At 40.5% G+C, this 17125-nt stretch overlaps 1 protein-coding gene across 2 annotated transcripts in view; it reads left to right on the forward strand.

Annotated features, from left to right (window-relative positions):
- The first annotated feature begins 1643 nt into the window (after positions 1-1643).
- gtf2h4 (general transcription factor IIH, polypeptide 4) overlaps positions 1644-17125 on the forward strand; it is a 30114-nt gene continuing 14632 nt past the window's right edge. For both annotated transcript variants that reach the window (XM_035183079.1, XM_035183080.1), the window contains exons 1-9: positions 1644-1801; positions 2147-2265; positions 2353-2457; positions 2913-3044; positions 3706-3891; positions 8162-8270; positions 10326-10394; positions 10560-10643; positions 16392-16551. In XM_035183079.1, the coding sequence (XP_035038970.1) occupies positions 2150-2265; positions 2353-2457; positions 2913-3044; positions 3706-3891; positions 8162-8270; positions 10326-10394; positions 10560-10643; positions 16392-16551 (961 nt within the window). In that variant the 5' untranslated portion in view covers positions 1644-1801; positions 2147-2149. The remainder of the gene's footprint in view (positions 1802-2146; positions 2266-2352; positions 2458-2912; positions 3045-3705; positions 3892-8161; positions 8271-10325; positions 10395-10559; positions 10644-16391; positions 16552-17125) is intronic.

Consider the following 17125-nt stretch of genomic DNA (forward strand, 5'->3'; position numbering starts at 1 on the left):
CAGGAGAGCAACAGAGCAGGTTTTTCACAGCAACAAATGCAGATGGACATTGGGGAGACCGCACAAATACAGCCTTTTTACTAAGAGGGTTTGTCAGTTTGTCATAAAATCTCTACATACTGTTTAGTTATATTAATTAAGAAGTGGTATTGATATTTAATATGATCTTTTTAAATGTTACCAATATTTATGTTAAAACCCAGCAAAGATTATGTTTTCCGTTTACTATTTCAGTGAAGTGGACAATTTTGTAGATCTATTGAGAAGCAGTTGAGGAAAGAAGGCCAAACATTAGTAGGAAGTTCTGGTACTTACTTTAAAATCTAGTGTTCAAATATTGAACAGCTCAGAAAAGTCAAATGTTAGCGTGTTATTTATTTTAGCTTTTTGTATTTTTATTGATTTCTTCCTTCTGTCTCTATTAGATGAAACTTTAGCACCAAGTATGGCGACTGGTGGATCCTGATCGTGGTGATGGTAGCTGATCATGGACTTTGATTACAACAAGACTGCTCAATAAACAATATGCCTCTGTATTATAACATTACTGGCAATAACTCCACCATTTCAATTGTCATGCTGCTCCCTTCATTTCTATCAGACATTTTCTAATGTATAAATACTTTGACACACCTTTCCATCATGTTAAAAATGGTTTCTTCTAACCAATGTTGTAAATATTGCAATTTTGTTGATGTGTTCAGCTACATGCGGCATCTATTTCACTTCTGTCCATCCTGGTAAAGGGATCCCCCACATGTGGTTCACTCATGTCACACCTTCTTAAGCACTATGAGACAAATTGTGATTTGTGAATATGGGCTATACAAATAACATGTTATTGATTGATCGATTGATTGACTGGTGGCTGGAGATGTGCTAATCTCTTGGACACTGCTTGAAGCGCACTCCATGGCAGTGCCATCTTTCATCAAGTTTATGGGTCCTGTTTGTTCCCATGTGTGTGTGCGCACGTGCGTGTGTGTGAGTGTGTGTATGTGTAAAAAAAAAAGTAATTCTCAGTCCTATCATATAAAAGAAACATGTCTTAGTGACTCCCGTCTCTCCACTCAAATATCTGATTGAGATCTAGTAACTGCAAAGGTTATAGTATTCATCTTTATTCAACCTGATAATTAACTCATAATGCTAATTTCATAAATTTCCCAAAATGAAACTTTTAGCAACCCAGTTCAGAAGCGAAACAGAAAGTAGTATTTGGGTGGAATAAACCTTTAAAAGTATAAAAGACAGACAGTAGTATTTAGGAGGAATAAACTTTTGAAATTATATATAAAAACAGAAAGTAGTTTTTTGGTGGAATAATCCAATCTAAAACCAATTGGGGTCCAAGAAATGCAGTCCTGAAACTTCAGTTTTCGGTCATCCAATTCGTTAGATGGCGCTGTCACAAAAATTAGGGTCCTAGAAATGGGGTCCTAAAACTGCTCTCCTGTAACTGGCATTCCGGCATTACAGCAGGGAGCAGTATTTTATTTTATTATATGTTGATGGACACGTTTTAATTATTTCTTTTTTTCCAACTTTTGATTGAAAACTTGAAACGTACTAACATCAAGGCATTGAAGTCATGACAAAAAAAACAAAATAACAAGGCCAGCAGGGAGCAGTAGTGTGCCCTTCAAACTGGCGTTCGCCTGAGCTCACATGACCCGGAAACCGGAAGCTAAACATGGCCGCTTGATGAGAGACGCCAAATAATAACAATGTTGTCATCTTGTAATATACCTTAACCTTAACCTTATCTGAAAGTGCTCGATATCCTTCGTCAATCCGTACGGTAAATAACGCATTTTACAAACATATCCAAATAATCTTATTTCAAGTCCTATTTGCCAGGCAGATATTGTGTTCGTTCCGGAATAAGCTATATGCCGAATGGAAGTGTTCTTTTAAATAATTGAAACCACTCCACTCACTTGACTGTGGTCGTTAGGGCAATACTAAAGCAACACTAACTTGTTAGATTTAAAAAGGAATTGATGCGACCCTTTGCTCTCTTAGATATGAACGACGTAATGGGGATTACCTACGATTTAGCTGACGCTTTTATCCAAACGACTTACAATAAGTGCATTCAACATGTATATGATTAGGTCATTGTGACATTCTTGTTTTTTTGTAGATAATGAATCTGCGTGTCCAACTTAAGTGTAAGAATTTGCATGAGTACTTGAGAGAGCTGAGTCCGGACATCTTGGACAGACTGTACAACCATCCTTCAACTTGTCTGGCGGTCTACAGGTATGATGGCTGTGCTTATACTAATGTGGCCATATTAGTCACATGGTCTGTGGTATATGTTTTTATATTGTGGTTGTTCTTCTACAGGGAACTCCCCTCTATGGCCAAGAATTATGTGATACGTATGTTGTTCCTGGATCAGCCACTTCCACAGGCAGCAGTGGCATTGTGGGTGAATAAAGACAATCAGAAGTGAGTCTCTTACCTTGTGATTTCTTCATTACAGTGACTGTGGTCCTGTGCCGCTATATAACTTTTCATCCACTTGAAATGTCAACCAGAGTCGTGTCTCAAAGTTTGCTGTAGTGTTGTGAGTTTTATTGGTATTTGGGAATATGTTGAGCCTGCTGCACAGAATGGATCTGAGACAGTAGAATGACCCAGATTGAAGGACAGGGGGACACTTTAACAGTGGGAAGATGGGGGTGATCAGACTGTATGCAAATGTGGCCGCTGTCAAAGAGTACAGACATTCTTTATGGTTGAAAACCCTTAGGGAACGTAATAAATTTGAAAGTGAAACTGTTGTTTCAGCAGAGAATGAAAGTGTTAGCAGCTCTTCCATGTATTCAGTGGAAGAAAAATGCACATTTCAGAGTGATAACCAGCTAACTAAATCTTTTTTTGTCTTTGTCTTCTACCTGCAGGGATCATGATGAATGTGTCTCAGTGTTGGTGGGACTGTGCCTTTGGCACAGTCAGCAGCTCCAGGGTGGTCTGCAGGGATACATTTTAAATCCAGTATTCAAAGACAACCTGACAATTGCGCTGCTTGGCGGGTAGGTCTGCTTTCTGTGAACACACCAGGTATTGCCACGTATTGTACCCATAAATCTGTATCAGGGGAAATTTTAAGTTAGCCAGTTTGTGTGGTACTTGTTAAAAACTGAACTGCTGATGGTTGGTTTTAACTCAATTATTATCATTGACCAACCAGGACATGTTTGGTCAGAATTACAGACAAGGATCCCAAATTATAATAAGATGAACCAAGTCCTATGAATTTCAAATTTTATTTGTAATTGCAAATTTTCTAAGATAATAATACAAAATAAGGTAACACAAACAAGACTGAGCCTATTACTGAGTATTATTAACCTGTGTCTGTGGAAACATTCCCAAACAAATGACAATGTCACTGTGACCTGCTATTCACACTCCTGTTGCACATAATAAAATCTGATCACAGATCTAAAAGGCTAATTACTTCTGACTCCTTCCTAAATTAAAATGACTTGCAGAATTGTAGGACCTGTAGTATTTCATCTCTTTGCTTGTACCACCAGTAACTACAGGTGTTACGAAATAAACCAGGACTGAAATCTTCAAGATTGTAACTTTATGCCAATTAGACTGATTTGAGATGGAAATGCAGCACTTAAGCTGCTATTATCACCTGTTGTTTTAAGTAAAAGATTACACTGCTGTATCAACACACAGGGGCAGAGCGTGGGCGGATGAGGGCAGCACTTTGGGTCCTGACCGCCATGCACGGGACATTGAGAGTCTTGACCGTTATGCTATGGAGCGTTGGGAGGTCATTCTGCATTTCATGGTGGGCTCTCCCAGTGCTGCCGTCAGTCAGGACTTGGCACAGCTGCTAGTTCAAGCAGGTCTCATGAAAAGGTACTCTCACAAATGTTTATTTTTTCACTGTAAAATGTCATGCTCTGTAGTCTGTACATATCTTGGTCACACACACCGGATAAGGAACCTTTTTAAATGGTTGTTTCTATTTTATGTCTAAAAATGCATAAAAAACTAATTCATTTTTCGTATATCGATGCTGTAGAACTATCTAACCCTTTGCTGAGTACATCATTTTAGTTACTGTTGCTACACCCCGTACCAACAAGATTTACATCTCAGCACTGCACATATGCAGTTTGCAGTGATAATGGTGGCAGATTAACCATTGGAAAATCTTAGTTTTTAGAAAAGGGAGGAGGAGCCAGCAAAATGGCTAAAGAAATCTGTTAAAAACCAAACCGAGCGCACCCAGTCAGCTTTTCCAGCTCTCCATACATTGTCTAAGTTTACAAATTCTGTTGTTTTCACTCAGTCTGAGTTTACACATGTGTCAGGTGTGTGTGTGCGTGCGCATATGCGAGTGCGCAATGTTGCCTTTCCCTCAAGTTCTGAGACTTTAATACAGACACTACGCAATTCGTTTATAGTAATCAACCGCTTATAGTGATCGTATCCGGCTGGGACAAAGTTCAAACATGATCACCATAATCGGTCTCCACTCTCTATATATTTATATATAATTTCTATTCTATTTCTATCTTTTATATTTCCTTGTTTTTATATTGCATGTTTATTACATTTACTGTTATCTATTTTTGACTTGAATTGAATTTCCTCTTTGCTGCTGCAATAGAGCAAATTTCCCAATTTTTCTTATCAATAAGTAACAATAATGATAACTTTATCTGTATAGCACTTATCTAAACAAGGTAACAGAGTGCTTCACAAAATCCATGGCAGTATAAAAGGAATTTAAACAAACGTAGCACCAGAGTTACAAATAACATGTTAAAAAGGCTTTTTCTATAAAAATATCTTTTGAGGTGTGATTTAAAGACAGGTAGTGAGTTGGCAAGCCTAATCTCGTCACGCAGCCTCTGGGCCCTGACAGAGAAAGCCTGGTCACCCTGAGTAGCCAGCCTTGACCTAGGGACAGCTAACAAGGACAGGCTGGCCGATCTCAGGTTGCGACTGGGATTGTAGGGAGTCAAGAGCTTTGAAAGTAATTAAAAGAAACGTAAAATCAATCCTGAGTTAAACTGCCAACCAGTGAAGGTATGCAAGGATTAGCGTGATATGAGAACTTCAGTTTGTTTTAATTAAAATACGAGCAGCAGCATTTTAAATGAGCTGAGGTCAACTAATTTAATTTTGGATACAGTATATTTCATAGTTGGAAGTAGCAGGATTTAATCTAGAAGGATAAGGACAGAGGAAAGAGAGGCTGCTCTAGCAGTGTGAAGTTGCTCAGAGACAGCAAGGAGGGCCGTCTCAGTTGAGTGGCCTGCCTTGAAACCAGACTGGTGAGGGTCAAGAAGGTTGTTATGGTGGAGATAGGAGGAGAGTTGATTAAAGATAGCTTGCTCGAGAGTTTTGGAAAGAAAGGGAAGAAGAGAGATGGGTCTGTAATTGTTTACTTCAGACGGGTTGAAGGTGGGTTTTTTCAGGAGAGGGTTTACTCTTGCCTCCTTCAGAGAGTTAGGGAAACAGCCAGTTGACAGGGAAGTGTTGATAAGATGGGTGAGAAAAGTAAGAAGGTCAGGAGCAATAGATTGGAGAATGTGAGATGGGATGGGGTCAAGGGGGCAGGTGGTTGGGCGGGCGGAGGCTACCAAGGTAAGAACTTGATTGGGAGTGTAATGGCTGTTTTTATTCTTGTGTAATGATTAATAGACGAAACATGTATGTAGAAAGATGAATGAACAGATGTGGTTCTCGTGGGTTAACTAACTTTATGAGTTTGTTAAAGGTAATAGATGTTTATGGCCTTCCTCCTTTTGTGTGACACTTGACAAATGATCACTGCAGGGGTCACTCAAGGGGTTTGATCAGAGGGGTGCAGGGATTTCTTGCGTGTATACAGGAAGGGGGTCTTTTGTGTCGTAAACGAAGATAAGGGACCTCTGAGACAGATGGTACATGAAAGGAGTCACTCCAGAGGGCTGAGACAGAGATGGAGACAGGATGTCTACACACCTTGATCATAGATCAAAGAAGTTTATTGATAACCTTTTGCTCCTCTTGGGGAGGGGCTTGTAGTGTATAAAGATGTTCATTCTCCTCTAAATCTTTACTCGTAGTATAATGTCCTTCTGGTGATTTGTACTCTGAGTCCACCTGCAGGTGCGAATTAAACTTACCAAAAAGACAACTGTATGATTTGTGCTTGACTTTACAGAAATTCCCATGACAGGAGACAGGGAGATGAAAGAGGAAAGCGAAGGGGATGAAGATGAAGTTGATGGAAGTGTAGTTATAGAAGGAGGATTAGAAAATGAGGAGCGTATGTCATCTATCTTTTTTGTAAAATAGTTGACAAAGTGGCTTGGTGGAAGGATGAGGGGGACTGGGGGGGTCAAGGAGGTTGGAAAAGATGGAGAAGAGTTTTTTGGGGTTAGAAAATGAGGATTGAATTCTAGTTAGGTAAATAGAGCTTTTGGCTGCAGAAATAGAGACAGTGAAAGAGGAGAGAAGAGATTGATAAGTGAGCAGGTCATCAGGGTGTTTAGATTTTCGCCATTTCCTTTCTGATGCTCGCATAGTGGCTCTGTCGGCACGCACCGAGTCAGACAACCACGGAGCTGGGGAGGACTTGCGGACCTGTCGTGACGTAAGAGGACAGAGAGAGTCAAGAGAGGAAGACAGAGTAGAAAGGAGAATGTCTGTGGCAGAGTTAGGATGCATGAGTGAGAAAGAGTCAGTTGAAGGGAGGGCTGATAAAACAGAGGAGGCCAGAGAGGAGGGAGAGAGGGAGCGAATGTTGCGACGGACAGATACAGAGTCTGTTGATGTGGTAGGGCTGGCAGTTTGAGAGAGGTGGAGAGAGTAAGAGATAAAGAAGTGGTCAGAGACATGAAGTGGGGTTACAGTGAGGTTAGATGTTGAGCAGTTTCTGGTGAAATTAACTGATTAGATTTTGGTGGTCAAAGGTCAAGTTCACGACTGGCCCTTTTTTACCGAGGCAGTTCCGTAATTAGGAGCTAGTACCCAATCAGGAACCATTAATCAAAAAATTTGAGAAATGGTTTTCTGCACTGGGCAGCTGTGCCTGAGGGGTTAGAGTGGTCGTCCCCCAACAAGAAGGTCGGCAGTTCGATCCTCAGTCTTCTCCTATCTGCATGCCAAAGTTTCCTTGGGCAAGTGGACAATGACTGTGGACTATAGTGGCATCCGATCTTGATGGTGGATCATGATCTTGCTGGCTGCTGACCATAGACTATGATTGCAGCAGGACTGCTCGATACATAGTATTTCTCCTCAGACACTTGACCATTAATGACATTAATCCACCAATTCACTGACCTTCAGTTATACTTCAAAATGTTTACCCTAATCAATGCTGCTAAAACCTTTATCTTGATGTTCTCCTTTACACTTGACATCCATTGCACTTCTGTCCGTCCTGGGAGAGGGATCCCTCACATGTGGCTCTCTCTGAGGTTTCTACGTTCTTTTTACCCTGTTAAAAGGTTTTTTTAGTAGTTTTTCCTTACTCTTGTTGAGGGTTAAGGGCAGAGGATGTCACACCATGTTAAAGCCCTATGAGACAAATTGTGATTTGTGAATATGGGCTATACAAATAAAATTTGATTGAAGATACTGAACCCCTAAATGGCCCATCAAAGATGTTGAATGCACTAATTGTAAGTTTTTTGGGATAAAAACGTCCGCTAAATGACATGTAATGTAATGTAATGCTTAAAAACGCTGTGGAACCTGTGACCTTTGCAAAAATTGTAAACCATAAGCACAGTAAGTATAATTCATTGCTGGACTTTATCTAAGAAAAAGTAGGCCACTAGGGGGGTCCATGGGTATGTCCTCCCCCACAGAGAAAATTTGGCTATAAAAGCAGACATTTGGTGCCTCTGCAAGATTCTAATGCCACCGTTCTTTCATTCACACTGATCTTTCTAGCGCCATATTTAATGATTTTTTTTCAACTTGATTGTTAACATGTAGTGAATTATTTAACAATAAAATTTGGAATTAGAAAATTAAGAGTGAGCATTCCAGTGTTTCAGCTAGGATTTTGCATTAGCATAATCAGTCACAGGAAGGACCATCAAAGAAGAATGACAATGAAAGAAGATCTCGGCATTTGAATTGTAGCTCATGTTGCCCTTTCATCTTCTCTGTTTGTCAGTGAGTCAGGAGAGGCGCCCTATATTACCTCAGCTGGTTTCCAGTTCCTCCTCCTGGACACTGCCTCTCAGCTGTGGTACTTCACCCTGCAGTACCTCAAAACTGCTCAGGTACCTGTATGTCCTCTTCTAGTTAGAACTTAGGCCCATACCTGGGGCGTAAGGGGGGGGGCCTAGAACAGAGAGGGGGCCCTCAGAGAACACTTTTATTATTATTGTTATTATTAGTCAGTTAATGTAATTAAAATGATAATTGTATCTATTAAAAATTATATAAATGTGTGTTTTTTTCCCTCCATTTATGACAAAATTATCAGGATAGCCTTTTTATTTCATCCATCTCTCTTTTTCATTGCATGGTTCAGTGTTGCGTAGAGACCTAGAATCGCATTGCTTGCTTTCCAGTAGGTGCACTACAAGCAGAATATATGGTGAGCTATAAGTGGATTTGACATGTCGTTGTCGTGATATCAAAAACAAAAAGCCAGGCAACAGAAAGCTGAGAGGGAGAAAAAAGGGTAGACAGTCACTCAGTTTTTTCCAAAGAAAGGTACCGGCCTTCCTTTGGTGCCCATTAATACATAATAATAAATCCCCCCGGCCTCACTGGCTGCAGTTCAGCCACGGATCAGCTGCGGAAGCCATGTTTCTCTTCTAGAGATTAAGGTCACAGCAAAATTGAGGTGTAACCCATTTGGCTGGACAGTCATTGGTAGTGTCCAAATTCACTCAGTACTCATGTACTGTACCATTTTGTAGTAGTACTTTTAAAATTACAAGTGAGATTCGTTCTACCCAATATATTTGCGTCATAGTATACAATAATACATTTAGAAAAGTAGTGTAAAACCATTGGTCATTAACCCAGCAAAATATATCATGGTTTGTGCTTGCTGTAAGTAAAATTCCTAACCCTAACCCTACTTTTGATTTAAAATGTAAATTGTAAAAAGGATAAAGGCAAAGTGCAACAGAAACGCACATAAGAAGAGTAGCAAGATGAAAAAGTCTGTTTTACTTGGGAAAAGTAGCCCCTCTAAGACAAGACCATTTATCTTCATGGAAACTCTACACTAATAAACTAATAAGGCCCTGTTTAGACGTGGTATTAATGTCTGTCCTGAGAGATCCAATCACAAATGAAAGCTCTAACTTTGTCTGGCACTAAAATGCACCCTAAATGTGACTCCTGTAACCACTTGTGATCATATCTCAATTACCCGCTCTATATGCAACTATAGATATAAGTAGTTTCTGTTTGCTGTGACCAAATTATGCTGTTTTTACCCAGTCTGAGTATACAGATGTGTCTGTTGTCACATGGACACTGAGAAGCATAAAATACCTTTGATTCATTATGAAACTGGAGAAGGTCAGAGGATGTCATCTGACTAGGCCTTCATATGTGGAACCGGACGCATTTGCGTTCATACAGCAAAGGGAATGTGGAACCATGCATCCCAGAACTCTCAACTGCTGACATATTGGTCAGAGATTTAGATGTGAATTTTTTTTTTAACAAATCTAACAAACAATTATTTTAGTGTCTGTGACAAGTATATATGGTCTCAGAAGTTTCATTTAAAGGTGACATTAGTACAATACCTTTTAAAAAAAGAGGGTACGAAGAATCATAATCATGTGAAGGAGTCTATTATTATTGTCATTTTTAAAGAAAATGTGTCAAGGAAGATAATGTACATTTTTATGTCAATCTACTGTTAGTGAACAGTGCTCATATATTTCAGATTTAAAATTCCAGTGGTTTAAACGTATTCATCCCTTGGTTTATTTGTAAGCTTCTGTCAAATATTTGAAGGGAGTTTGAAGCTCAAGTGACAGTAGCTCAACTATATTTAAAAGATAATGTGGTAAAAACTATTTAATGAAGTGAATGAAAATATTATCTATGTTCCAAAAGAGGCTGTTCACCGAGTGGTTAGTACGACATGACTGATCTGATGGAATTAGTGCTGTAAAGTCAATGTAGCATGTAAGCAATTGGAGAAAATGTAATTCCTCTCCCTCAATGTTTTTTAGACTGGAATTGTTGTAGACTGACATCCATTCATCAGAGTGGCTAATTGAATAGCAGCAGAAATTACTCTTTGAAAATGTACTTTTCATGAATGTAGTAGCCTATATTTCATCCTTTTTCTTTTGCAGTCTAGAGGGATGGTCCTGGTGGAGATCTTGTCATTCTTATTCCAGCTCAGTTTCTCTACTCTGGGCAGAGTGAGTGTACAGCATTTTGCATCTGTTTGATCCTCAGTGTGCAATATCTACATGTGCGCCGAAATACAACATAACAATATGATAATGCAGCGGTCTGAGGTTTTAAAGAATCGAGTTTAGTTTGTTTATTTGTTGTTATTAAACATCTGTTACTCTCTGTCTCAGGATTACTCAGTGGAGGGCATGAGTGAGTCATTACTCACTTTCCTGCAGCACCTGCGGGAGTTTGGACTGGTCTTCCAGAGGAAGGTGAGTATGAGAATGAGAGGAACACTGTCGGCACAAATGAACTTTAAAGATGCTGAGTGGCTCCAGCAGCAACACAAAAGGGAACAAATTTTTATGTAATTAAATGCAATGGACAGAAGGGATTTAAGTTCTTGATCTATTAATATCCCTACCATCTTAAGTCCTTATTGACAACTGTGTAAATATTCATAACTTTTGAGTACAGGGGTATTGTTAGTTCTATGTTTTGTTATTATGTTACAAGGCTAGTAGGTGTTTTTAAATCTGTCTATAACAAGTCTTTCAGAGTTAATCAGCTTTTAAAGTTTTTGGTTTCTCCAGTTTTTTGACCAAAAAGGCTGCTCTAACCTGTTCAGTTGCGACAGGGGAAATAAACTCATAATCAGTGAAAACGTGTTCTTAGCGTTTCCTGACATCTTCACCACAGAAATAAACCGGGGAGAAAATCTGTTCAACAGCCAAAAACCACATCTGTTAAGTGTGAAAAATTGTAACTCTCAGAAAAAATAATGATGATGAAGAGGAAGGCGAGTGAGAGGAATCAACTTGCGATAATAACCTAGTCACCTGATGAAAGGTGGAGGAGGTTTTTGCCACTGACTTAAGGGAATTTCTATTTAACTTTGATCAGTGGTCTCTTCGCCCTGCAATGCATTGCACTCATATTGTTATTCCACGAGTATATTCTTATTCTTAGTTCTTCTTCCTAAAATTTCGGCACGCTACTCCTCCTGCAGATTTTGTCGCACATACACGAGACCTATATCAAACCATGCGGAATTACGTTGAATGGTGTGCTATGACTTTTCTAAGACTTTCGTCCAACGGTTCACTCAAAAATCGCGATAAAATGGCTGAAAACGTACAATGGGAGTAAAGCTCGCTCTATCAAAAGAGCGAGAGTGCGAGAAAGACTGTTTTTAGGCCATTTTTTTAGACTTGGACTCAAAGATGAAGTGATTAGATTTCATTGATCAAAGGTAAAGGTCACAGTGACCTCATATGAATCTGGGGAAAGAAATATGTACAGGGAAACTGAACTGGTTGGCGGAGGCATACAACCGCAGTGCGGTAATTCTAGTTTTCGAGTTTTTTCGAGGTTTTGCGTGTGGATCAAGTTATTTACATCTAATTTATCTGAATTCAAAAAGGGACAATCTGTTGCTTAAGGCTAAACATACCAGATGTTGTTTGGTTAGAAGATCCGTTTCTATTCTTTATGTTTAGACAATAGACAGTGCTCATGTCTTCCACTGTTTCACACTGGTGGGATCTTATACACTGCTCAAAAAAATTAGGAAACACTTAATCGTCACAGTATAACAGTAAGTCAGTTCAATTTCAGGGATGTCAATCTGTCTATTTAGGAAGCACAAGTGATAATGAATCAGTTTCACCTGCTTTGGTGCAAATTAAAGTGACAATAGGTGCAATGGAGAAGCAAAATCAAGACAACCCCCACAAAGTGTTAGGGTTAAGGTGTGGTTTTGCATGTGATGGCCACAGACTGCTCTCTCTTTATCCTTTCTGACTAATTCTTCTTTAATTTTGTGTTCTGCTAGTGTCCTTGTCACTACTGGTAGCATTAGGCGGCACCTGCAGCCCAGTTAGGTTGCACAGGTAGTCCAGCTCCTCCAGGATGGCACATCCATACGTGCGGTCAAAAAAAGGTTTGCTGTGTCTCCCAGCAGAGTCTCAAGAGCATGGAGGAGATACTAGGAGACCAGCAGTTACACAAGGAGAGCTGTACAGGGCCGTAAAAGGGCATCAACCCAGCAGCAGGACAGGTATCTGCTCCTTTGTGTGAGGAGGAACAGGAGGAGCACTGCCAGAGCCCTACAAAATGACCTCCAGCAGGCTACAGGTGTGCATGTTTCTGACCAAACTGTCAGAATCAGACTCCACGAAGGTGGCATGAGGGCCCAACGACCTCTAGTGGGACCTGTGCTCACACCCCAGCACCATGCAGCTCGATTGGCATTTGCCAGAGAACACCAGAATTGGCAGGTCCGCCATTGCTGCCCCGTTCTCTTCACAGATAAGAGCTGGTTCACACTGAGCACATGACAGGCATGAAAAAGTCTGGAGAAGCTGTGGTGACCGTTATGCTGCTTGTAACATCATCAGCATGACCGGTTTGGTGGTGGGTCAGTGATGGTCTGGGGAGGCATAACGTTGGAGGATCACACAGACCTCCATGTCATAGCCTTGACTGCTGTTAGGTAACGGGATGAAATCCTCAGAGAGATTGTCAGACCTTACGCTGGTGCAGTGGGCCCCGGGTTCATCCTGGTGCAGGACAATGCCAAGCCTCATGTGGCCAGAGTGTGTTGGCAGTTCCTTGATGACGTAGGCATTGATGCCATTGACTGGCCCTCTCGTTCCCCTGACCTAAATCCAATTGAGCACCTATGGGACATTATGTATAGGTGCATCTGATGCCGCCAAGTATCAGTATCAGTTTGATAGTCTCTTTCTAGATCCCTCCTGCCTTTCAGGCTAAATATTACAAACTCCAGTTTGTAGTATAGGTTAATGTCATGGGATAACTATTATGTCTGTGTTATTCAACTTCAATAATAAGTAGGTCAAATAGGAAAATCACTGGGGGTTTGTGGGCCACACAGAATATTTGTCCAATAATGGCTACAAATAACTCAAATGTTAGCAGATTACTACAGGGAAGTGACATGCATCCCTTTTTTCACTTGAATCTTGTATGATAATAATCGATTCTGGCAGCCAGTCCATTCAAAAATAAGGAAAGCTATACAGAAACTCACTTCTATTGATATAGAAGTGAAAAAGGTTACATTCCCCCCCAAAAAAATAACATGGGGGGCCGGCATATAGCTTACCTTGTAGAACTGCTGCCCCATTGAGGCTCACCCCTAGCGGCCCAGGTTCGAGTCCGACCCGTGGCCCTGTGCTACATTTCTTCCCCCATTCCCTATCTGCACCCCTTCACAGCTTATGCCGGGTTTACACCGGACGCAGAAGCGCCGCACCGCGCAGCGCCAAGAAAAGCCAGGTGCCTCCTTTCCGCCCCCCTGTTACACAATTGTGCTGTTCACATTGGCTGCGATGCGCGGCGCAGCGCCGAGGGCGCCTTGCGCCCTGCACCGACGGTTTCGGCATCAAGTCTATTTTTTCCGCTCGCCGCGAGCGTATCGCGCCAGGAAACACACTGAAAAATTATTTTAAATGGTCTAAATGACATATTTTATATGATTATAAATGATCAAATATGCATCCTATACTTCCGATTTCCCTTCTGTTGTCCTGGAGTTTCAATTTCCCAGATTTTTCCCCTCTCATTATTAAATTTCCCCATCTGCCCATCCACTACAAGCACACAAGCAGACAGACAGAGAGAGAAAGAGAGAGTTGGGGGGGGGGCTATGAAGACCATCATCATTTACCCCCGAACCCCTACATTGAACGGGTTACATACAACAACAAGCGGAGAAAGTAGAATCGCGGGCTGACCGGCACGGAGAAATGCTCGTCCGGTGTGAACAGCCAGGCGGCTGGGCGCTTGAGAATGGCGCTGCGTGGCGTGGCGTGGCGCTTCCGCGTCCGGTGTAAACCCGGCATTACTCTCTCTGTCCTGCACTCTACACGCCCAAATTTAACCATGAATGGTCAATGCAAAGAGCCTCATCAATATTAAATTATCCTTCTATGGTGAATCATAGCATCAAGCGATGAGAAGAACATTTTCTGACACTGACATGGAGGAGCTTGTGAGTGAGTTGGAGATGAAGAAAGACAAACTGTTAGCCGGCCACAAAAGGGATATCATTCATAAAAGAAAATACACTTAGGGGTAACGTGTTGCTGCTGTTAATGCCGTGAGAGAGAGTGAGTATGACAGAGAGGACAGTTTCTGAAATAAAAAAGTGGTCAGATTCAAAAGTGTAGGCCAAAAAAAGTCCCCTCAGAATGTGAGGGGACTATCCACCTATAGTGCGGCAGAACGTACATTACGTATTCTCCATCTTGTCCTATGTTCAAACATGGGAAAGTTCAAGTTTAGTTTAAAAAGGCATAGAGGTAATGATGTCTGATCTACTGAGCGGGCCACATGGCTTTCATAGTACTGCCATACAAGCCAGTCAGATTTACCTTTACCCTCAGTGTACCCTCAAGTTCGACCTGTATCATTGATTACAAGCCCAAAACACTTGATGGCGCTAAGGTGCGCAGTTATGTCCCTAACATCCGCTGGTGGCCAGTAACACCTGCTAACATCTACTGGTAGTTGGTAACCTAAATTGTGCAGAAGACCTTCAAACGTACAAGGGATATCCAACATCTCGTCCTATATTCTCAATCAAAGCAAGATCAAGGATGATGACATCTAGATCTCTCCTCTCACTCTTGGCTGCCAGATCAATTCTAGTGTGTTCTCAACATCCAGAGAACCCTGGAATTCCAGCTTTTTGGACTGATGCGTCCACCAGCTTGTTTTAACCGCATAGCTTGTCAGCCTTCAGGGCTATGACGCTAAAGAAGATCTTGCGTACTACATTGAGGAGACTGATGGGCCGAAATTGTCTGATGTTTGAGGATTCCTTCTCTTTTGGTATCAGTACCCCTCCAGCTCTGCGCCAAACTTTGGGTATAATTTGCTTCACCCATGCTACTAGGGATGAGTGAGTACACCATTATATGTATCTGTATCTGTTCAACCAACTAAATTATCCGTACTCTTTACTTAAACTGGAAGTGGGTGGGACTTAAACTGGAAGTTGGTATTTTAAGCCTGACGTGGATATGGGTTGATCAGAAGTTGCTATATTTATTGTTTATTAGAAAACTAACAGAACAGACTTAGAATTGAGCTTCAGATCAATGTTTTTGATCACAAGACTAAGAGAACTATTCAGAACAAGTTTTTTATATACTTCAGTCAATAAACTTCAGTGAATCAATGAACACAACACATGCAGTATTAAGAAGTATTAAGTAAAATGCAGATTTTCATACTCAACATACTCAACGAGTTTTCATACTCAATATATATATTTTTGTATTACTTTTTCAAAATTATATTGTGTGTTAGTGTGTGAGAGAGAGGAGCGATCACTCTGTGTGCGCCTAGCCGGGCATGGCGCACTCTGACTCGGCCAGTGGAGCTCGTGTGAGCCTCCTGGCTCTCACTCACTCAATCGGCTTGTGGAGAGGAAAAGCTCTGTGTGTGGCTGGCCTATCAAGGAATGATGTGGACACAGCTATCCAATGATGATTTTCATTCATCACAAGTACAGATACACAGATATTGACACAATTTACTTGATTGGTAGTCGTGCTCGTAAAAGTACTTTATCAGTACCGGATACTCGTTTCAATCCGAATATACCCTACATAGTCTCTGTAATTATGTTATTAATGATAGCATCGGCAGTTATAATAATAATAATAATAGCTTAATAGTTTCAGTTATGGTTTCAGTGAGAGAGAGATCAGCATGAAATTGTAATGGTAAGTTATTTAAAGATTACATAGGTGTTACTTCCATCATGTGACTGATGAATGACAGCCAAATGTGATGAGATAATTTTATGCCCCTGCCTTTGTCCCTTTTGACTTAAAAAACTAAATTCACTGAGTTGAGAAAAGATTTAGTTTTGAGAATGTGCATGAAACAATAATGAGAAAATTTGTGAAATTTGTATAGATATACTATATGTTATGTCACTTATATGTTATTTTTTCTTTACTGCTTCTGTCTTTTTTCACCAGAGAAAGTCAAGGCGGTATTACCCCACCAGACTGGCCATCACTCTGGCTGCAGGGGTCACTACTAGCGCCTCCTCCTGCTCCAACTTCACTTCCACTCCTGGTACTGGAGATGAAGGCTTCATTGTGGTGGAAACAAATTATCGTATCTATGCTTACACAAGTATGTCAGAACACTGGGAACTTTTGATTTTGGATGCAAACACTAAGAAATAAGCAATTTTTTCTCTATGACAGTGAAATTCATCTTTGTTTCAAAATACTGGATGTTGAATTATTATTATTTTTTCATTCCTTTCTGTCATCAACCAGCATGCACCTTTTTAATGTCATGGTGAAAAATAGTGCATGGTTCTTCCTGAACAGTATTTCTGCAGAAAAACAAAGCTTTGGTCTCCCCCTCTTATTCAAACCCTGATATATTCTGCCTTAAATAGACACTTTGCAGTTATGCTTGGCAGTATATTTGTTCATTGTAACTACACTCTAAACAGTCTGATATTTATTACATTTCACACCATCAGAGTTAAATATATTTATATTGTGCCTTTCTAGTCTTGATGGCCACTCAAAGCACTCTACAGTTTTATCATTTACACACACATTCATACATTGCATCTATGGGCAACACTTTCTCTATCACATATCAATCACACACTGCCATGTCAGGAACAATTATTGTTATTACTGTTAAGTGCTTTTATAGGTCGATGAGACTAGAAAAGTTGTAGGTAAAG

This window comes from Hippoglossus stenolepis, chromosome 17, assembly GCF_022539355.2.
Source record: "Hippoglossus stenolepis isolate QCI-W04-F060 chromosome 17, HSTE1.2, whole genome shotgun sequence".
Taxonomy (NCBI): domain Eukaryota; kingdom Metazoa; phylum Chordata; class Actinopteri; order Pleuronectiformes; family Pleuronectidae; genus Hippoglossus; species Hippoglossus stenolepis.